The 22235-nt window shown below is 46.6% G+C and overlaps 2 protein-coding genes across 2 annotated transcripts in view; one reads left to right on the top strand and one right to left on the bottom strand.

Annotated features, from left to right (window-relative positions):
- Positions 1-767: 767 nt before the first annotated feature.
- LOC144178691 (uncharacterized) overlaps positions 768-22235 on the top strand; it is a 266572-nt gene continuing 245104 nt past the window's right edge. The window contains exons 1-2 of the mRNA XM_077706711.1: positions 768-882; positions 15487-15760. Of these exons, the coding sequence (XP_077562837.1) occupies positions 15517-15760 (244 nt within the window). The 5' untranslated portion in view covers positions 768-882; positions 15487-15516. The remainder of the gene's footprint in view (positions 883-15486; positions 15761-22235) is intronic.
- On the bottom strand, positions 3473-6414 carry LOC144178690 (uncharacterized). The gene is made up of 2 exons (XM_077706709.1): positions 6261-6414; positions 3473-3753 (listed from the first exon to the last, which is right to left on the bottom strand). The coding sequence occupies exons 1-2, from the start codon at positions 6270-6272 to the stop codon at positions 3499-3501; spliced, it is 267 nt and encodes an 88-aa protein (XP_077562835.1). The 5' UTR covers positions 6273-6414; the 3' UTR covers positions 3473-3498.

The following is a 22235-nucleotide window of genomic DNA, read 5'->3' as shown; positions in this document are numbered from 1 at the left end:
TCATTACTTGATAAAAGTGCGTGTGTACCCAATCATATATTTTTCTTCTTGCTTCATCTTAGCTGTTCTTATGTGTGCTGAAGTTTTCATAATATATATGCCTTCAAGCTGGGAAAAAGCCCATTCAGTGTTAGTGATATTTAATTCTCACCACACAGACTTATGCAGTCGCTGTATCTAACATTGCACTCTGCATTATTAAGCCTGCGGTTAAAAACCACCAGCCGGCAGTTCCAAAATTTTTTGTTGTCGGCCGTGCCGCACTTGTCGTTTCCGTTGTCCTGGCTTCCAACCAGAGCGGTAAAGTTACAATGAGGCAGGTTATATTCAAAACAGAAACTGCACAGCGGAAATGCATATGTACAGTGGTTCGGGGCTTGACAGCTAACAGCGCATTTACTCCGCAGGTGCCGACGGCGCGGGTCACGAGCTCGCCGAATGCAAAAAACAGTCCTTGGCTGGCAACTCGAATGGCGTCAGCATTGAGGACGGGGATGTCGGGTTCTAGACCATGCCCGGATTGTCCCCAGGAGGCAGGGACCACAGTGTTATATGGCGAACAGAGCTCCCTAACTACTCTAACAGGTCTTTCTGTGCCGTAACAACCGCTTCCCTGCGAGTCGGTTTGCGCCCGTGTCGTAAGAACAAAAAGTAACCGCTGCGTTTGGCACCCATGACGTACAAACAGCCGCTCTGCGCCATTTTAATGTTCTAACCGCGCAGCTGGCCGCCATTTACCGTTTCGCGTTTACCTGGTTCTAGTCATATACGTCGTCACCGTGGCATGTGCGGTAGGCTAACTACTGTGGTGGTACTTTGAGAACTGCTGTGAAATACAAAGAGGAAAGAAAAAAATTGGGATTCCTTTGCAACCGATTTAAGGTAAGTGCGCGTACAACGTTTGTACATTTGTATCCTATCGACAATCCCTACATTGGGTACGTGTTACGACTTAACTTCAGTTGAAGGTTCCTCTTTCTCTAAGGACGTGCGCCCACTGGTTAACAGCACTGGACTGCGTAACCACCCAACTCCCCAACATTTTTATATGCGCTGCGCTCAGACGGGCAACTGTCGCGTGTGCCATTAAGTGGCACTACGTGCGAACCGCGATCGGAGGTGATCAGACCATCACTCGGCTCGGTGGCACACCGCGCCCATGGAGCTGATGCGACAAGACTCGAAAATGAGCCACCGGTGCGGAGGCCCCCGTAACGGGATCCGTGCATTCATTTCAAGGCGATGCGGATTGATAAGACGTGCTCCACCGGAGACGTCTCAGATTGGAGTGCCGCTGTTGCTTGTTAATTCCCTCTTTTCGCACACTTTGGAATGACGTTTTCCCGGTGCAGTGCCGCTACGCTCATTTATATTTTATCGACTTTTTACTTGGCTCTAAATCCCTCCGATTTGCCCGATTCTGCACCTGCCGACGTATGAACACGATTTCTCATGTACTGCAGACATATGTCACCACGTTGATCGATAAGGAAGGCAAACGGGGAGGGAGATAGCACACTGAATTGTAATTGCGGTTTTTGTTTGTAACATGTGGTGGGATTCTATAGTTACTAGCTTTTCAAAACTGTGCAAGGTTTTTTAAAGGTGGTAGTCTTTCTTGGGCTTGTTAAACGTAGAAATTTTTTATGTCTGTCTGTCTGTGTCTCCACTCAGCCATCAGGCGGCCAAAGTGAACCAAACGCTGCGCAATAGTCTTGTATACTCACAGCCAAATCTAAACGTCTAATACCGGTGTCAGTGTTCATACTTGTCGACATTGTTGAACAAGAACAAGACATTACGCAAATATAAGCAGCAAATCAATACATAAGTGAAATTTCCAGTGTTCCGTTATTAAAAAATTCCTGGATGCTTGGTTTTTGTGATAGCAATAAAGTACTACATCAACGGCAGTAAACTGTCGCCTGCTGTTCCCAGCGCTACCTTCAGGTGGTATTCAAGGAATAAAACGGCAATAGCAACCAAAGGTTCCACTAGGTGGGATCCACGTTCCGCTTGGAACGCTCGTGGAGTAGGACAAAGTGGATCTATAAACGTTGTAGTAGGGTGCCTCGATTCACGCGCGATTCCGCCGTACGGCAGCACTAGCATCGAGGCACCCGACTTGGAGCAGTGGAACGCGGTAAATTGAAAATGACTTGAGCAAACCTTTAGCGTGTTTACCCTGGTAGGAGCGCGACGGAAGACGAACAGCATGAGAGGCGAGAGGGAAAGCGAAGGGAGGCATTTACTTGAAAAACGTTGACAAAGACGATCGTCTTTTGTCGATATTTGCAACGAAAGGAGCAGATACGCGGCGTATTTTTTCTGCCCTATTTTGCCCGAGCGAGTCGTCGCTGTGAAGGTAGTCCACTTATTAAACTAAAACCCAGGGCTGGGCAATACAATTAGCTCCACACCTAAGCATCATCATTGGCTGGCAAAGTGTGATACAATATAACTGTGAAATGACTTCAGAATATCGCGAATTCGTGCACAGCCGCTATTTTCAGATAGGATATCATAGAGATCATTTTACACCGAAAACGTGGTGTAAGTGACCGATAACCAGTAAGAAGTTCCAAACGAGCGCTTTGTTGAAAGTTGTTGCGAATACCTAACTACAGATTTCATTTCACTGACTTTTTTGTATTCTGTGGAAGCAACGACTGCTTTTATGTATACACTGCGAAATCCAGCGTCATATGTGTTATTTTTTTACCCTTGTGTTTTAAGCAACAATTACAAGCATCCCAGTGGCTACAATTTCCAGTAAAATTATGTACACCCAAGGCATCTATGTTTCGTTCCGACTTGTTCCGTGTTCTAAGTCCCGGTTTGACCACATCTAAACTAAATACACTTTTTTGAGCCAACTAGCACGCTAGGGCGAAGGAATAAAAAATAAACTCGGGGCTTGCCGAGGAGGTTGCAGGAAGTCGATAATAGTAATTTGGACCGGAAAATTGTCCTTGTTGGCCCTCATCCGGAATGTGTTAGTTAAGGATGCCCTTCTTCAACACTTTTGGAAGATTCATGGTTGAGCCTATGTCAATCTCAATCGCAAGCGAAAGCCAAGAGCCAAGGCTGTCTTTAATCCAGCGCCGGAATTGTAGCCGCATCATTTTGTGTCTACGAACAGACTGCGGACGGCATGAGCGCTGTGCTGAAGGAAATTGATATTTTGAGGCACTTGACTGCTGGTCACTCACTCACTCACTCACTCACTCACTCACTCACTCACTCACTCACTCACTCACTCACTCACTCACTCACTCACTCACTCACTCACTCACTCACTCACTCACTCACTCACGCACTCACTCACTCACTCACTCACTCACTCACTCACTCACTCACTCACTCACTCACTCACTCACTCACTCACTCACTCACTCTCACTTACTCTTTCTGTGTAATTCTTGGCGCGGTTTACTAATGACCGCTTGAGAATCAAAAGGCTACGAATAAATGTTGTTAGTTCACTCTGGTATTTATTCATCCGTAGAAGCCGTATCCCGCTCCGAATCGTCGGTAGCCGCCCAATCCAGGGTAGACTACGAATGACGGGTAGCTACCATAACCGCCGTAGCCGCTTCCGTAGCCTCCATAGCCGCTTCCGTAGCCTCCGTAGCCTCCGTAGCCACCACCGAAGTTGCCCAAACCAAGGCCGCTGTAGCTGTTCAGGCCGTAGCCGAACGAAAAGGTGGCTGAGGCTGCCGCCACCAGCAGGCAAAGGGCGATGAAAATGGCCTGTGGAGAGAATGCAGACGCAGGTGTTAATTACACATTCCCTTTGTAGCAGCCAATTTTGGTGGCGTCTTCCCGTACGGCGATCATGTGCACTGCGCCATAAGCATGATCATAGCCTCCTTTACAGGAGGCTATGGCCTGCTACAGTGAGATTGAAGAAAAGCGCCTTTTTTTTTTTTGTTTTCCGCCACAAACCCTGCTGTATGAATGTATAATAACGATGCAAATGTATATAAACGAACATCTTCACGCCTGCCACTTTTTTTAAAGTGGCAGGTTTGCTGAAGTAACCAACATAATTTAAAAACACTTAAGTTTTTCTACTGTGTGTGGACTCAACAAGGAAACGCGCGTGTGCACCTGTAACATTTGACGGGTCACGCTTTCCCCGCCGTTTACAAAAACGTTATTGTTAAGGCGCTGGGGCCTTGATATTTTAGTGTAAGACGATTTTATTGCCATTAAAAATATCTTTTTAGCAATGCATTTGTGTACAGCAGAGAAACCGACCCTAAACAGTCTGGCAGCGGAGCGCTTTTAGGAATACATGGGGTTCTTTGGCAATACTTAAGCAACGAGTGCTTTCTTGCTTTCGTAAGAGACATATCCCATTTCACATATTACCCTACAACATGAAGTACATGCTGGATTAGACGCATCTTTATTACGAACAATTGCCGCTTTTGCAGTTAAGCGTAGTCTGGCGTAAGTAGTCTAACTCTCACTGGGGCCGACCCCGGTGAAGACTTTCAGGCCCCCATAACACGAATCCCTTCTTTGAATACAGACCTTGATTAGTAATCCCCTACCTTCCATCCCTCTCCTCACCCTACGGCAAACGCCCTCCTTGCTCCAATAAAAGATTCAATCAATCAATCAATCAATCAATCAATCAATCAATCATAAAGAATGTCTCCCGAGCAAAATATTTGGGTATAGTAGTGAAGGTGAGTTTTAGGGAGCTCGGAGCATACCGTTTTAAAGGATACATGTTGGTAATGGAGGTATTTATTAAAGTGTTCTAGGGCGTTCCTACTTTGCCACCAGAACGGTTATGTAGCGCGCGTAAATATGGTTATGTAGCGGAGCGTGTGTGTAGAAGTGAGGTGGATTTTAAAAGGGCTTAGGGTATAACCCAGTGGCAAGCATTTATTCATTTGGCCATTCTAACTTGGGGTCCTATAAATTTTTTTTTTCTAAAATTGATTGGGAGCTGTAGTGTAAGGAGATGCCTGGAAAATTTCCTAGTTCACAGGTATGGGCAGCGAGGCCGTAGCGTATACAATATGCCATCTCTTCTCGTCTTGTATTCCGTTTGCGCAAGCCATCATAAGCATACCCGAACTCGCCCAATTTGCTACCTTTTCATGCGTAGCACTTTTTGCCGAATAACCCCCCCCCCCCCAATGCCGGTGCAACGCCCTGCATTACCACAAAAATGAAGATATCGCGAAAGTTTCACCTGTAATAGGAATAATAGCGAAAATGGAGATAACTGCTCACACGAAATTTTGAAAAACTAAAAAATAACAAAAATATTAAAAATACCGTGAAAGTTCGAAACGGCTAGCGCCCGGCATTTCTACAATAATGCAGATTTCGCAAAAGTTCCAAATGTAATCGTTATAATAGCGTAAATTGAGATGATTGGTTGAGCAAAATTTTGAACAACAAAAAAATATATATAAAAAATTACTGAAAACGGCGAACCCTGTGACGCCCTGAATTTCCCCAATTATGCAGATTTCCCGCAAGTTCCACCTGTAGTCGTCATAATAGCGTAAATGTAGATAATTGGTCGGACAGGATTTAGAAAAACCAAAAAATTTGGTTGCAAAGAACTCACAATCAAGACAAGCGGCCTACGAATGCTACGCATTAGTAGACAATTCTCTGAATTTCTGCGGAATTTTTTACAGTATTATAAACTTTCCAATAAGAGTTGCGAGTTTGCTTCTTCTTTGTGTTATTTTCCCCTGCGATCGTTATAACCTATGTAGCCCCGCCTAAATCTTTGTAGCGCTACGGCGTTTCGGGAATAATATTCTTTTTAAGGCATTTCCTACCTATTAACATCCAGTGAAACTCGCTCATGAAACTTTCAGTTTTCATAATGACACTTGCCAAATATAAGCATATAATGAACCGTGTTGGAAGCACGTGATAGCTCAAGAAATCTCTCGAAAAACTTAGTTCTCAATAGCAGAAAAATTAATTCCGATGTGTTTGTTACCAGGATTGGAGCTAGAGTGTTTTATGGTTTTATTGATCTCTAAAGTCACAAACATACAGCTTAAACTAGCGGGAATTTCAGAGACTAGCTGGCTTTAAATCTTTGTCAAACATCAAATCAAGGGTACTAATAAAGCCCTAATGTTATCTTGCAGCGTTATCCTCTGAACCTGCCTTAAAGGTTGTGACAGCTCACATGTGTGACAACACATACTGCACGTCTAACGCACTGCCCCATATGTCACTGTAAAATGGAGTACTGAAAACTTTCTTACCGCAAACTTCATGGCGACGTTTATAGAAGGCTGCTGCTCCTTAACAATATCTTGGCTCACTGGTTTGGCAGATGACTGAACGGCTTCGCCGGCAGACCTATTTATATAACGCCCAGTAGCTCACGTCACGTCGAGATGGAGGTCCTTGGGCCGGGTCCCATACCCCCTGCTCGTAATCTTCATTAACAGAGGCAGCTGCTATCACTCCGACAGGAGACGGGCGACGTCGATTCATCTCCGTCGTGACCTGTACTGTTCGAACCCTGATTCCTGCGTAGTTTCGCCATGCGTTCGGCCGGCTCCGCTCCTCCCCACGCCTCGTCATCTCCTGCGTGTCTGGATCGTAATTGCGACGTCGTGGTGGAATTCGCCAAATTAGGTGTTGTGCTTCGCTTTCGGAATGCCGTTACTACGCGTGTTCCAGACAGACGTGGGGTTTTGTGGGATGCACGATGTATGTCTCCTTTGCGAGCTCCCTGTAGCCTCAGTGTTATCGCCGTCTGGGTCTTCGATTCTGTTGTGGAAGTCTAGAAGGCTGAGTAGTTCTACCGGGTGCGTGCCTAATAGGTGCGATTATAATAATTGCGCTTCGTCTATTTCGACCCTTGGCTTTACAATGAACGCGGAGGATGGCACGCAGTAGTGTTATCGCAGGGTAAGATGACCCCCGTTTTGAAACATGGTGTAAACTGGACATCAAGAGAACGGGGATTGGCAGGAGACCAAGAAACGCCACCGTATCGGGCTCGTTCCTTTAATTAGTGAGCGAGACTAGCAAGGGAGTAGTGGTGGCTGGGGTCGGGGTGGCGAACTGTGTTTGCGTCGCTGCTTTACTATGTAATTATAGATAGCGAGATGCTCCCCCAGAACCATCGTTTGCAAAACATTGTTTTACAAGCTGCGCATCTTTGTCCGTATAATTTGCCCTGTGCAACAAAGTGGTGCTTTTCTTCCTATGCATCTTTCATGCGTACGAGCAGCTTGATTTTGTCTGAACATAAAGTTGATGTGATTGATTGTAGAGTTTAACGCGCCGACGCAACGTAAGCGGTGAGGCGCACCGTAGTGGAGGGGTCCGGATTAATTTTGACCACCTGGGGATCTTTAACGTGTGCCGAAATCTCGTACACACGGGCGTTTTTGCTTTTCGCCTCCACGAGAAAAGCAGCCGCCACGGCCGGGAATCGAACCCGCGTCCTCGTGCTCAGCAGCACGACGCCTTAGCCACTGAGCCACCGCGGCGGGTGTCTGAACAGAAAGTAACAGCGTGATATTGTTGATTTGAGGCAAGGTATGCTCGTGTCTTTGTAAAAGGCGTAAAACGGTGACTATTGAATTCACGTGCCCCGAGGCGAGAGAAATCTGCACGCCACACAAGCGAAAAAAAAATTTTATCGCAACTACGGCGTAGCTTAGTTCCTTATGCATTACACACGCCCATAACCTTAGCTGCCCTTTGAAATGAGTACTCTAGAATCCCTTGTTCATAAACTATACACCGCACACCGCCGCATTTTAAAACGGCACAATGATATGTTCTGGCGTCAGATGAATTTCGGACGGTACCGTCGTAGTAGTTCCTTCTGAATAGTGCAGCATATCAATAAAGCCTATTTATGTCCAGCCTTCCTACCACTATTATCAACACCACCACCACCACATGGCGCGAGCTTGTTGCGGGGCTCAAGAAACACCTTAATTTGTTTGATAACTCCAATTTAAATAAACTGGTAGCTGTGGTATCTCCTCCGACAACGATCACAAGGTTTTCCTTGTTTGAGAGAGATTTTTATTCCTGATCGATATTTTAGAATACCTGATCTGCTTCAAAATATTGCGTCCCGCATTCCCTTGATTTATTTAGCTTTTTTAAAGAAATGCAGCCGGTTGAATTGAGCCCAGAGCAGTGGTTGTGGTGGCTATTATTTGATTTATGCTGTATTTTTGGATGAGGGTCCGGTTCGTTGTAAATGTTTCCCCAAACAATAAAACCACCGGGCACCTGAGCATCAGATACTCACATGAGTTGCTGCCTCGATTGGCGACGGTAAATCGAAGGCGGCGAATCATTCAGGGGCAAAATCCCATAATTGTGCATATCAGTTATCGCCCTTGGCCTAGCTCCTTCTGGGCTCCCCATAACACACGTACTTACGGCCAGCGGCTGCGCCATTCAAGACTATCGTCCACGCCTTATCACTTCTCAATGAGACTCCGTGACTAAGTTTGGACATTTGAACCCCCACATTGACTTGAGTGGGTGATTCCACAAGTCATCAGAAATAAAACAAAACAGGCGCAAGTGTGTGGGTTTACTATAAAAACTACACCGCAGTTGCCTAGTCAATCGAAAACTTGTACAATATGTACACATAGTGTCAGAATTAAAGGCGCAGAGAGGGGGCGGGGGGGGGGGGGGGGGGGATCGCAGTTGTAAAATGGTTTCGCTACCTCCAAAAACGTACAGACTTTCTTCAAAATTTCTTCGTATGGTGGCCATTACTTTTCCCTTTACTCTTCCCTGCATAGTCAGCCAGTCGATGATCAGAATGATCACTGCTGGGACCCTGCTCTACGATGAGGTCTCTGCTATTTTGCTCGGTTACAGATTTTGTCTTGTTTGAGCAGCCTTTAAACGGGCTCTGACGACAAAGCGCAGGTTGCTCTAGATCGATAGATTAGCTCACAGAGAACAGAAATATATCTCAGATTCAGATTCAGATTCAGTTTATTTCATGTAAAGTACATCAGGGAGTTGGAGAAATGCGCTGCAGTACTGCAGCTTGACAAAGCTCCAACCCCCCGGACCTGGACAACAGTGCGTACAACGCAAATACAGCAGCAAATAATTTCATGTACATCATTTGATTGCAACTTGTTTAAGTCGTACATTATGGACATAGAAAACGTAATATTGCAGTGGAATACACAAAGAAACAATCGAAATACAAAAAGAAAACGACATGACCAGGAAACGATAAAATAGAAAACCAGAAAACGACAAAATAGAAAAAAAAACAGTACTCTATAAAATACAGTGCAGGGACAATGCAAGTAACAAAAATGCAGTAAGGTGAACATCACTTAATAAACACTACTAACAAGTTCTTTGGGGTTACATTTGCTATGTCGACACCATTTTTATGTAGAGTGTTGAGTAATCTCGGTGTTATGGAGCTGAGCGTATCTTAGGCGTATCTTTTTTTTTTTTTTTAATAAGGAGTAAAATAGCGAAAACGTGAAGGCATGTGCCGCCACCACTGGTTATACCGCGCAACTTGCCCCGGAAGTGGTTCAAACTTCTGGCACGCGCAACGTATTTCCTGGGTGCCGCTGGATGGCGCTGCTCGTCCATACTTGGGGCGGCGGTAGTACTTTTCGAGGAAGCGTGCGAGCTACGCACGAGCGCGTTGTTCGATGACAGTATTTGCGGGGCCTCAAAAGGACAGTATGTTTTTCTTCAAGAAAGTCAATACTGATCACGGGTCCCATGAAGGAACATTTTGCTTAGGGGTCAGGAGCTGCAAAGGGCGTGAAAGTTCGGGAAAGCACGATTGATTTGACCGAAGCGGACTAACTCTTTCGTTACCGCGGGAAATTGACCAATTTTGAAGGGTCTAACAAAACATTTTTTTGTGCCATACATATTGGTTAGGTACACATTGCTGTGACATAAAAGGCAGATTATTCCACGCGCTTTCCAACGACACCAGTTTTAATAATGTTTTCCTAAATAATGATTCCGAAAAAAATTATCGAATTCGAAATTTTTGTCCAAGCGTCGAAGAAAATAAGAAAAAAAGTAAGTTGTGTATAATAAACCACCAGTAGTAGAAAAAATTTAGAACATACATTTTGTAGGTAGACATTTCAAAAACCCTCCTAGAAAAACAATTCAGTTTCGCAGTACAATTTGTCAGATATAAAAGAAAATGTTAGCCCACATGGTGCCCGTGCCATGTGGTGAAGCCCAACTTCTATTTCAAGTTTTGCTTTTTTGGATAGTTCTCTAGAAGAAATCTGGTGGTTTGACATTATTACAGGCCCAAATTAGCCTCCACGTGATGTAAAAACACCTTGTCAATGAAGATGACCGGCACAATATTGAAGGCAAGCAAGCGATGTGAAAAAATCCGCTTGGAGTTGAGAACCAAACTCTTTGGTGGATGCTTAATTGTTGACGTTCTGATGATCACTTATCAGTCAGAACTTTCATTTGCAGTCTATTATTATGTTCTGACTCCCTATGGTAGCCCGGCTTGCAGGAATAAGGTACGATGCGCTAGAATTATGTCCAGCAAGCTTTCACCAAGCCGCCGTCGTGCTGTGAAGCGAGTTCAGCATTGCAAGCCTACTACACTGCTGCGCCACCTAACAATTTTTAAAAGAAACAAATACAAGGCTGTTGGAGACTTTGTCAGAATAGACAGTACTACTAAGAAGCGACACTAGACCTCCGAAATACCCTCGTATGAATCCGAAACTGGCCGGTGAACAGCTGGCGGTGTTCAAGGCCAATTGGAAGCGCTCTCCTCGTCTGAACTGATACCAGTCAGTATATTATCTCTATGCTGATACCCGACGACCTGGTGTTATCGTTTGACTTTCAGCGGAAGCTCTTATCGCAGAAGCAAGGCGTAGATAAAGTGGAAGCGCGAGCGGCATGCTTGTTTTGAGGAGCAGTAGCAGGCAACGGAGGCGCCATGGAAAATGAGCATGTAGTTGGGTAACTGCGTAGTAGCGCCAAATATGAATTTCGCAATGCGAAAACGAAAACGAAACCGAAACTGCTGGAAACTGGTTGAAAATGTCAGGCACACTTGCTAGACATGCGGGGGACCATCAGAAATAAGCTTTGGGAGAATAAAGCTGCCCTTTGTCCTAACCAAAGATCATTAGTGAATAGCTGGGGCCATTTTCAAGTAATTATCACCTCTCAACGCTGTTGGATTACAAAGCTGACCCCATTATTTGGTATTTGACTTGCCAGGAGCCTTTTGACAAAAAAAATATTATGGTAATGCAGCCTAACCACTACCTGCATCCTTTTATCTCAAGTGCAGCAGCCACGCCCCCTTTCTCAAAAACACACGCACCTCAGCTCGCAAAAAACGCCGCCAAAAATCTCAATGTTGCCGGAGCGGGAAAATTCTAAAAAACTGATTCTAAAAGGGCAGTGCCAGACTAACCACTGACCGCATTCGGTGTACGAGAAACGACTACAACTTGTCGAAATAGGTAATATAAATCATCCATCACCGGTGAACGATTTGAATAGGCGTGGTAACGAAAGAGCTAAACCGCTAGGTACGTGGTAGCCTTGTATTCCGTTGCTGCAACACCGCTATACATCACCGCTACCTCGCTTGCTTCCGGTTTATCGTAACGCAGACAGCGGCTGCAGTCGCCGTTGCGTCACGTATGCTCAGCGTTCGATTAGCGATTTATCCACGCTTGAGGCTCTTTCGGCACCAAATCAATGCTAAAATGGCTATGGGAAGGTCACAATTTCGTTTGAAACTAACTTTCAACATGCGTTTAGTGTCCCTTTTAGATACACCATCCTGTGCATAATACAAGCACCACTCTGCCTACCCCAAACTGTTGGAACTTGTTCTACGCTTTACCCGCTGCGGTGGCTCAGTGGCTGCTGAGCATGGCATTGCTGTTTCGATTCCAGGCAGCGGCGGCCGCTTTTCTGATGGAGGCGAAAAGCAAAAACGCCTGTGTTTACGAGATTTCGGCGCAAGTTAGAAATTCCCAGGTGGTCAACATTAATCCGGAGCCATCCACTACCCCGCGCCTCATCGCCTGCGTTGCGTCGGCGCGTTAAACCCTACAATCAATCAATCAATCAATCAATCAATCAATCAATCAATCAATCAATCAATCAATCAATCAATCAATCAATCAATCAATCAATCAGTCAATCAGTCAATCAATGTATTACGCTTTGGGAATGTACTGCGATGAATGCAACTTTATTCAAACCACGATTTCTGTGGATGATGTCGAGATGGACGTAAAGGACACTGCGAACTTGTACACACAAATTAAACTGTCTTGTACGCCACTCAGTGTCCTCTAGCTCCACTTTTCAGGCCCGCTATGAGCGGCCAAAACAATGAAGTTATTAAATCATAGTACCCACCAGCCGCCCAGTTTATAGATAATACCAATAAAACTAATCCCCGGCAAGAAATCGGCATTGCCTTTTTATACGCTATGTTCTTTGCTTTTACAGCGAAGCTGTATACCACTTCCCCCCAATGCCCCAATCTTGTGGTGCGTCAACACAACACGCTTTGCGACAAAGCCAATCTTCCTAGGCGAATCCTCTCCAGCAGTCTAATGCCGATATATTGGAAAAAATATACCTACATTTACAACACTGATAAGCAGAGAGCGTGGATATAGGGAGAGAGAGCGTCGTGAAAGGAAGAAACTTGGATCGAGCAGGTTGGGAAAGCGGGTGTTCGGTCATCGCCGTGGGGTTGAGTCGTATGCGTTTTCGCGTTCGTCCGCGGCTCGGCCGGCGGGAACTTCAAATTTACGGTCCGCCTGACATCTGAACTTCCACTTATCGCGGTTGGCGCGTTGGCGTACTGCTGCCGCGTCGGGCCATCGCAGGTTAACTCCCACTCGCGAATACCCCCCTGCATGCTTGCGTCTGTTAAACGAGTGGTCTGGCCAGCCTGCGGATATTTGCTCATCAAGCAGCGTCAAACGGGGTTTAAGAATAGAGAAGGTCGGGACGAGGTGGCGAAGCGGTGTAAAATGTGGAAAAAACGCCTGTTTATCCGCGCCAGGGTCTGTCGTAAGAAATGGACTGCGTGCACCCGAGCGTCATATCATCGATGTTTTTAATACATTGCTTCTATGTGGAGTTTGCCGGGACCGCGGTGATCCGTCGTTAGAAGCGGGTCGTCGTAAGTCTGGGGAACGTATCAGCGAAGTTCCACTACAGTAGGGTGCCTCGATTCACGCGCGTCTCCGCCGTATGGCAGCGCTTGGCATCGAGGCACCCTACTAGGAGCAGTAGAACGCGATAAATATAAATTGACCTGAGCAAACCTCTAGCGTGTTATCTTGGGAGAAACGAGACGGGAGAGGAAAGGCGTGAGAAGTGAGAGGGAAAGAGAAGGGAGGAATTTACTTGGCTGGGGTGCCAGTCGTCTATCGTCTTTCGTCGACATTTGCAACGAAAAGAGAAGATACGCGGCCATTTTTTTATCCCCTCTCGCTCCTCCCAGGATGAATGCCATTTGAAAGTTGCTCAAATTTAATATTTTTAAAGTGAAGCTTTCGACGCCTCACTGATGGTGATGTCACACGACCACGTACTCCAGGAAAGCCAACTTTACATAGGGTTTCTACAACGCGGACAGGATTTATGATGATGATGCTTTGTGATGATGATGGGGGTGTTGGTGTTAGTGATGATGATGATGGTGGGGTGGTGGTGATGATGATGATGAAACGCGAAGCTTTCTCCGATACACACGCACTGCAGGTACGCCAAGTTTACACAATGGATTTCCACAAAGGGTACATGGTGATTATGATGATGATGAGTCTAGATCAACGACAACGCTTTCCTAACTGAATCAGCACCTTCAGATGACCAATTCACAAACTAATAGATAGAAAATCATGACATCACACTCGGTTATCTCAGAGTTGTCGTAGGTTTGGGCTTTGGCGGACTGAATTGTGGACTTCGCTTTTCTATCGGAGAAAGCTTCGCGTCTCAACCATCTTTCTTAGAGAAAAGGGTGTTAGATTATTTTCGTCTTCACAATGCTGGCGCGCCCTCTATTGAAACCTTCGGTTTCCGTTCCTGGAACAGCTCGAGGAGTCATCTTTTTACGGCCAAGCTAGGTGTATGTGGCTGGGTGTAGACAAAACCTGCGTCCGTCGACAAAGCCCCGTAGATAAGAATTTTCGTCTCCAGAGCTAGTGTAAAATCCTCTGTAGCTGTCAATATAATATAAGCATTTTGGAAGAAGTCATAATTAATTTAGCCGCTAAGACGCCTGCATCATTAAGCCAAGATTAATTGACTTTTAACAATTACCTAGTTCGCTCTGAAGAGTTAAATTTACAGAATTCCCGTCTTCCGTCCATACATGGCCCCCTATGGAGGGAGTATGGATACAGAAAGCGGCTGTAACGCTTGTCTTTATTTGAACTGTCCCAAAACAAATTATATTATAATAAGCCGCTAAGACGACTCTATCATACGCCCAGTTTCATTCACTTTTATCTTTCACGTATTTAACAGTCATGTCGTAAATATTGTGCGATTCCCGCTTGCTGTCAATACGCCGCGTTTTATGAGAGCTAAACGGACAGCCCCATGTGTGGTCGCTAGAATCAAACTGTACTATTTATTAGTTGCACTTAGGTAATTAACTGAGAAGTAGGCCCCGTCGCAAATTACAAACTACCGCGTGTTGTTTTGTGCACTACTTAGACTGCGCCCGGATTCGCGGGTCATCCTTCACAGAGTGGAAGGACAGGGATCTGTTATTGTGTTAATAAAGTCATCTTGCTTTTTTTTGGCATAGTATTTTTACCCTGATGAGATAATTTTGTTTTTGTTTTTGTTACACGCAAAAAAATGTGCTTTGTAAATTTAAGTAATGCTGCTACCTCTGGTATTGTGCTTGTATTTTGCCTTAAATGCATCCTACGCGTTTTCAGACCTAAATACACAGTTGGCATGTATAAATCATGTATCAGCGCTATTAGTTGGTACATATGCTTGCATACACGTATAGTGAAGCCCCAGTATTACAAAATCACTTTATCCCAAGTCTCGCTTTATTGAAAGTTTATCACAATCCTAAATGCAGTGCAGGGATAGGGACTCCTCACCGCTTTTAATATAGTACCGACCGCTTACAACAACAAAAACTTTCCCGCCACGAGGTCTTCTTAAACGAAGGTTTACTGTAGCTCGTCTTCATACCTACGGTCATTGCAAAGGCTTTTCCTGTAGTGGTGTGGCCTTCGCGAGCTGAAATAGCGTTTACAAAAGCCACGTAAAAACATCGATGCCAATATGACTGGGTTCACGAAGATTGGCTTACTACCAAAAAATGGCACATTGCCTCTGTTGTTTCCCTGTTTTCTATTGGAAGGGTTTATATCAAGTTCAAGTGAGAGCTGACTCCTGAAGAATTGCTTTCTTGATTTACGATGCCACATTCACACCTTGCAGGGTGCACCCAGTTTTGCAGCCCCAGCCATCATGAGCGCCCCTTCGGGAGTCGCCGTGACAGTGAAGACCTGTGCCCGCTGTCGCAACCATGGCCTGCGCGTGGTCCTGAAAAGCCACAAGCGGCACTGCCCGTACCGCCACTGCACGTGCTCCTACTGCGACCTCATCACGATGCGGAGGCAGATACTGGCCCAGGAGGCGTCAATACAGAAGAAAGAGGAGGCTCAGTCCAGCCTGCTCGCCGCTGGCCTGCTGTACGAGCACGACGAACTCGGTAAGCGCCCGGCATACGCTCCTTCCTTTGGTCGTAGCGCCAGCGGCGAATTATCCGGAGGAAAGGATAAAAATTGTCACTGCCCATCACTGCATGCTGCTCGAAGATTCAGGGAGTGCAGGAGGCAACATCCACCCTTCAAGAAGTTGAACCTTCCGCAACGTAAAAACTACAGGGTCTGCCAATACTAGCCAAATATTTTGAGGCGCTTCAGTAGGGAGACACGGAGAGGAAAAACATATTTATTGACGAGCTGATCAGTGCATGAAGGGTGTGCACCGGCCTGGGGCGACTTCTAGTCTTGGTGGCCCTGGTCTTTGCTGACTGCTCGTGCCCTGTCAGCGTGCGCTGGGTTGAGGAGTCTAACCTCCTAAGCTGGTTATCACACTGCTTGTACGCGGTTCATGGATCTGGTATGAAGGATGGGGTTATTGTAGTCATCACCAGACCAGGTGGCACAGGGAGAGGGTGGGGCAGAAGTTGCAGATGCTGTAGTATTGTATGGGGTTGATATGGTGGAGACGGGTAGGGTGGGTAGAATCGGAACGGAAAGTTGGGTTGGTCGGCTTTTTACACCGCGGTGCGGGTAGGAGTTCGTCTGGGTTCGGCGGAGTCTGGTGTCTGTAATAAAAGAAGATCCACGCGTAGCCATCGAGGTTGTTGGGGATGTCATCCGTGTCTTGTCCCTCTTTGAAAATTACTAGGCAAGATGGTGCGTACTGTTCTAAAAATTGGAGCGGTTTGAATCTAACTTTGTGACATACATTAACTGGGACAGCTCCGGTGAGTGTCACGTTATAGAAAAAAAAGCGCGGATAAAGACTGCGACACAGAACAAAAAGAAATAAAGCCGTTCCACTCAATGTGAAAGTTATCGGAAGTGGGGAGCAGTGATTCGCCATAATGGGCAGTAGCGCCGTTATCTGCTCACTGCTACCACCCAATGCAATCCAAATTTCCCGCCTTCGAAGTGCTCGCGCGCCCCGTGCCTGAAACTGCGCCAGCGGGAGTTCCGTTCATTTTGGGCTTGCTTTTCCTCCCGCCTGTGCCGGTGTTGCACTGCCACTTTTTTTCGCTCACTATCGTGAAAACCAACCCTACGAGCGTTCCTAACTAAATGAACGCGGGCGCTGCCGGTTACTTACGTATATTTTGCCTGAAATGTACGTACCTTTTTCTTTGCTGTAATCAGCGGGAAGATGTATGATGAGCGCCAGCGGTTCACGAGTTTCGAACGCTTATGGCTATATAAACCACTGGGCTTTCAAAGCCTCTGTGTGACGCCCGCCGCGACGACAGCCGTTACGACGGAACGCCGTGTGACTCTACTTGGCTGCAGCAAGCGAGCTATGACGACAAGGCGTGCCCCTAAAGTTATCTGCGCTCAAAATACACGGGACGACGCTTCTGGTAACTGGACATCAAGAGAGTGATTTCCCGATTAGGCGTTAACTTTATGTTTTCCTTGAGAGAAAGAGCCATACTTGCTCTGCAGTAAGCAAGCGAATTGATACGCCGGGCCGGCACTATAAGAGGGGCTACAGCGCGTAACATGCAAAGCAGTTTGTGGCTTGCGCGAAAGCGATTGTGCATTGCCTTCCGCTGCCACGTGGAAAGGTCTACATCGGGGAATCCGGAAGATGTCTGAACATGCGTTTACTTGAACGGCAGAGGAACGCTTGTAGGGTTGCTTTTTACGACAGTAAGCGAAAAAAAGTGGTAGTGCGACGCCGGCACGTGCCGGACCAAAAGCAAGCATAAAAAGAACGGAATTCCCGCTGGCGCAGTTTCAGAAAGGGGGCGCGCGAGCACTGCGAAGGCGGGAAATTTGAATTGCATTGTGCAGTAGAAGTGAGTGGATAACGGCGCTACAGCCCATTATGGCGAATCACTGCTCGGCACTTCCGACAGCATTCACATTGACTGGAACGGCTTTATTATTTTTATTTTTTTTTTTGTTCTATGTCGCAGTCTTTATCCGCGCTTTTTTTCCATAACGTGACGCTCACCAGAGCTGTTCCAGTTAATGTATGTCACAAAGTCCGATTCAAACCGCTCCAATTTTCAGAACAGTACGCACCATCTTGCCTAGTAATTCTCTAGGGACAAGACACGGATGACATCCCTGACAACCTCGATGGCTACGCGTCGATCTTCTTCTATTACAGACACCAGTATAAGGCCATACACGTACAGTCTTTGTCAAAATTTTGGCGGCCATGGCAACCGTGGCCGGAGCAGGCGCGCGGCCGAGCAGGGGCGCTGCGCGTGCCGCTGTCGGCTGGTTGTGTGGCTAAAATAAGCGAGGGGAACTTTTGCTCTCGCTTTTCTAGTGTGTCCGGCGCGACAAGTGCTGCGCAAAGTGCCTGCGCTGAAGCGATGTGCGCCTGCTCTGAGAACCCCGCCCCGCTGCACATATAGCGCCAGCCATACTACGAAAGGAATTCCTAAAGTTCCCCTCCCTCTCTTTAGCCGCGTAACCTGCCCGCAGCGGCAAGCGCAGCGCCCCTGCTTGGCCGCGCGCCTGCTCCGGCCCCGGTCTACATGGCCCACAAAATTTTGACAAAGACTGTACTTACTTGGCCTTACACCGTAAGGATCGAGTGCAAAGTGCAAGGATGTAAACCACCTTTCGAAAAAACAAAGGGGTGTTTAGCACTAGGAGAAAAACGCAAATGGCGGTTGTGGAAGCTTGTGAAATCAGCCAGGAGAGGCCGATGTGCGTTAGCCTTTCATCGCTCAGACTACAGAACGCTGAGCTGGCGTTTCTGGTGCGACACGTGCTGTGATAGTACATCGTGCACCTGACAGTTTGTATTCTTATTGGCATTTTTTTCGCTTTCAATCAGTTTGGGTTATTGGGGTCTGCTGCCTATTATATTTCTTTCTAAAGAAAGTTCCCAGTTGCTAGCAGCGGGTGGTTCAGGGTATTTTCTATTCTTTGTCGCCGTCTTTTTCCGCACCTTTTTTTCATAATCTATCAAAACCAACTCACCCAAACCTCTATTGTATTGAGCGTAACGGGTTATGGTAATAGGCTCTTGCGAACGTTTCAAGATCCAGCCCAATAATATCGCTTCGACTTATGCAAAAGCAGAGCACTCGACTTATGCAAAAGCAGAGCACAGAGCACTTAACATGCCGGCAGCGTTAACATAAACTTGCATCCTTTGTTCTAAGCATCGTCGCCTGTCTGAGGCTAAGGAACGACATCGTTACATTAGCCGTACAAATTGTGGCAGTATTTGTTTCGCCGAACCGTATAGTTTTGTGCCCCATAAGAAGGTCTCGTCATGGCTTACCATGATAATGCGTTGGAATAACAATATAGTACGCTTGAAGTACGACGGAAAGTAGCGCTGCTGAAATACCCGCACCTTCTTTGGACTGGCTTGCCGAAAATATGCCCCCTTCTTTCCATTTCTCGCGCTCACACATTGTCAACGTATCAGCTTGCTTCCATTCTTAGAGCGCGCAGACACAATTCATTTTGTTTTTCTGCGAACTATAGCTTAATTAGATGCTTTATCCAGGCGGTATCGCTTCATATGGTAATAAGGCCATTTCTCTAGCTTCACGTTATACAATTCGTCCATACATTTCTGTCTAATTCCTTGTTTACTTTTTGTGATTTTTTGTTAATTATACTGAATGGTTGTGGGGACGCTTTGGAAACATTTTTCTGCCTATTTTTAGAACTTTCCATGGTACCCTTTGTTTACATAGCGCAGGTGCAATGTCCCTGAAGAAGCTGAAGAGCTGAAGAGGTCAGCCACAGTAATGGTAGGGCTCCCTATTCCAAATGGTGGTAAATAAGTTAGATTAAACATCGAAAGAAAAAAAGCGAAGAAAAAGTGGAGAAGCAGGAGTAAAACATCCCAATATCTCTCAGGACACGGATGGTGATATACACGATGATAATTAAATTTGAAATATCACGACACAAAACATGTTGTTGCGATTCACGATGGGGAGGCGTACACATATTTAAAATGTATATGTTCGCAGAGTCATCGGACCTCTTCCAGCGCCGACTCCAGAAGTACCCAGAATTTTTCTCCCCGGCACCGCCTCGCCATGACTGCGCCTCAAGCCCACTTACACGTTTTACACTAGTGCTATTGCCCTTTCCCGTCGAAGTCGCACAAATGACTTCGACGCTGTGGTCCGTTGACTAGCATACCGCAAGCAGCGGCATAAAATGTACCTAATATCATCAGTCATGGAGCATACTGGACACAATGCGGACTACACCCAGCCTATAGCTTAAGCAAGAAGCTCCGGGCACCCGCCGTGGTGGCTCAGTGGCTAAGGCGTTGTGCTGCTGAGCACGAGGACGCGGGTTCGATACCCGGCCATGGCGGCCGACTTTCTGATGAGGGTGAAAAGCAAAAACGCCCGTTTGTGGGAGATTTCGGCGCACGTTAAATATCCCCAGGTGGTCAAAATTGATCCGGCGCCCTCCACTACGGCACGCCTCATTGCCTGCGTTGCGTCGGCACGTTAACCCTATAATAAATCAATCAATAAGCTCAGGGTGTAGGCAACGTTCGATTGCAGCTGGTGCAGCACGCCTTATTGCACTTGAGCAGACCCCACGGATTCCGAAAATCGCAATTGGGGTCTATCACATGGAGAGGCGCGTACCTTCTACGAGGATCCTTCCAAGCCGACAGCTGGAGTTTCCATCCTACGTCCGATGCAGCTGCTTTGCTATCTTCGTTGGAGAACAGGATTCCAACGGTGAAGTGTCGTGGGCTTCTCTGGTTGCCGCATCGGAGACGATGTTGCTCGTTACAGCAAAAAGACCTCGTAGCCACTAAAGGCGAATTTCACGTGCTTCGTGCACCGCACTTGTGTGCATCTCATTCAAATCTCACAAAAGTTCGTTGCGGCGAATAGGCGGCTCATTTAGCTCTTGCAAAGGTCTACGGTAATCCGAAGAATTGCTTACCGCCGAGCAGGATTTCTGCTTATGTAAAGGAGTGCTGCTCTGACAGCTGCTGGCGCAGTGGCGGTGGACGCCGTTCTGCGTCTAGGCTTCCCTTTAACAGACCCCCCCCCCCCAACCCCCCCTCCGCTGACGTAATACTTACGCCAATTGCCGAAGAGGCCGAAGTCACAGATCAATCCCTGTACACTTGTATGTGTGCTGGGTAATGGGTGCGGATATGCTCCAGGACAAAATACGTCAAGGCCAATGCGGGCATAGACGTTTTTTCTATTCCAGGTACAGTGGTTCGCACAGCTCATGCTGCACAACTCCGGTGGGGTAGCAGGCAGCTTGAGTACGAGGTAATTAGATGGCAGGTTGTGCTCCAGGTGAGATCCATAACTGACAGCCAGGAGACGGGCGAAGCGTCGAGAAACATATCAGACATGTGTAGTCCTAGAAAAGCACCTTGCCTACATAGGGTTCTTATCTTTGATGTGCACTTTTTTATGTATCCTTCAGATTGCATGCTTATGCTCTCGTGTTCATTTTAGATATTTTACCTTTTGTTACTTATTTTTAGTTCCAGTCATATTATCAGTCTCTCTCTCTTTCTGGAGCTGCCTTTAGACCCCACGTCCTTTCCCCCTCTCCTGCTGAAATGTACGTTTTCTCAGCAGCAACGTCCGGCCCATGGAGTTGAACTTTCATGACTTTTGCGTTGTGGCGTATCCGCTTCTGGTCTTCTGGAAAGGCCAAGGTATAAAATACAATTTCCAGATCAAACGAACACGCCTCCAAGTGAACGTAACGATACAACCCGCCAGTCTTTCTGCGGCAGCACATACAGCCCGATAGGAGAGCGAGACGCAATATATTTAACTTCGTTAACTTCGACGCAAAGAAATTCCATCTCAAGAATGTATATATCAGCTGTATAAGAAAGCTGGATAACAAGCTTCGGCAACAGCGTAACTCCGCAATGGCGTTCGAAGGTTTTTTTGTTTGTTTGTTTTTTTGCCTGAGGTGCTATGTTTTTACCGGAAGGTCTACCGAGCGGGATAAAATTGAGGTAGAGGGATTTAGACACGTGTTTATGAACAAACATTTCGCACAAGCCAGGCATACGTCTAACTCTGCAGTAAATTACCTCTCCTCCCTGCAAAAGTTGTAGCAAACAAACTGAACAAGCTCATTTGTAAATGGGCAAAAATCAACCTGCGGATGAAGAATATCCCGTATATTGATTACAATAGATTCTCGGGGAAAAAAATTGTCGCAGTTTGCACTAGTGGTGCAAGGCAGGACAAACAGCGGAGCTGGCGAACCCTCGTCCTTCGTCGGAGACCCGGCTGCTGCACCTCCCATTTATTTCCGAACTTGCCGCTGCAAGTTCTCCATGACTGGCAGGCCCGGATCATTTCGTCCGCAGGCTTTCACATCCCCCCCCCCCCCCCCTAAAGTGTACCGCGTTAGCACGCGCTAGAACCCGCGGCTAACTCCAAAGCCAAAAACCTACCCCAAGAAAATTCTGTGCGCCCG

Source organism: Haemaphysalis longicornis, unplaced genomic scaffold (genome assembly GCF_048455015.1).
Source record: "Haemaphysalis longicornis isolate Haplotype H1 unplaced genomic scaffold, Haemaphysalis longicornis Haplotype H1 scaffold_4, whole genome shotgun sequence".
Classification (NCBI taxonomy): Eukaryota; Metazoa; Arthropoda; class Arachnida; order Ixodida; family Ixodidae; genus Haemaphysalis; species Haemaphysalis longicornis.
This window is presented reverse-complemented; position numbering and strand designations above follow the sequence as displayed.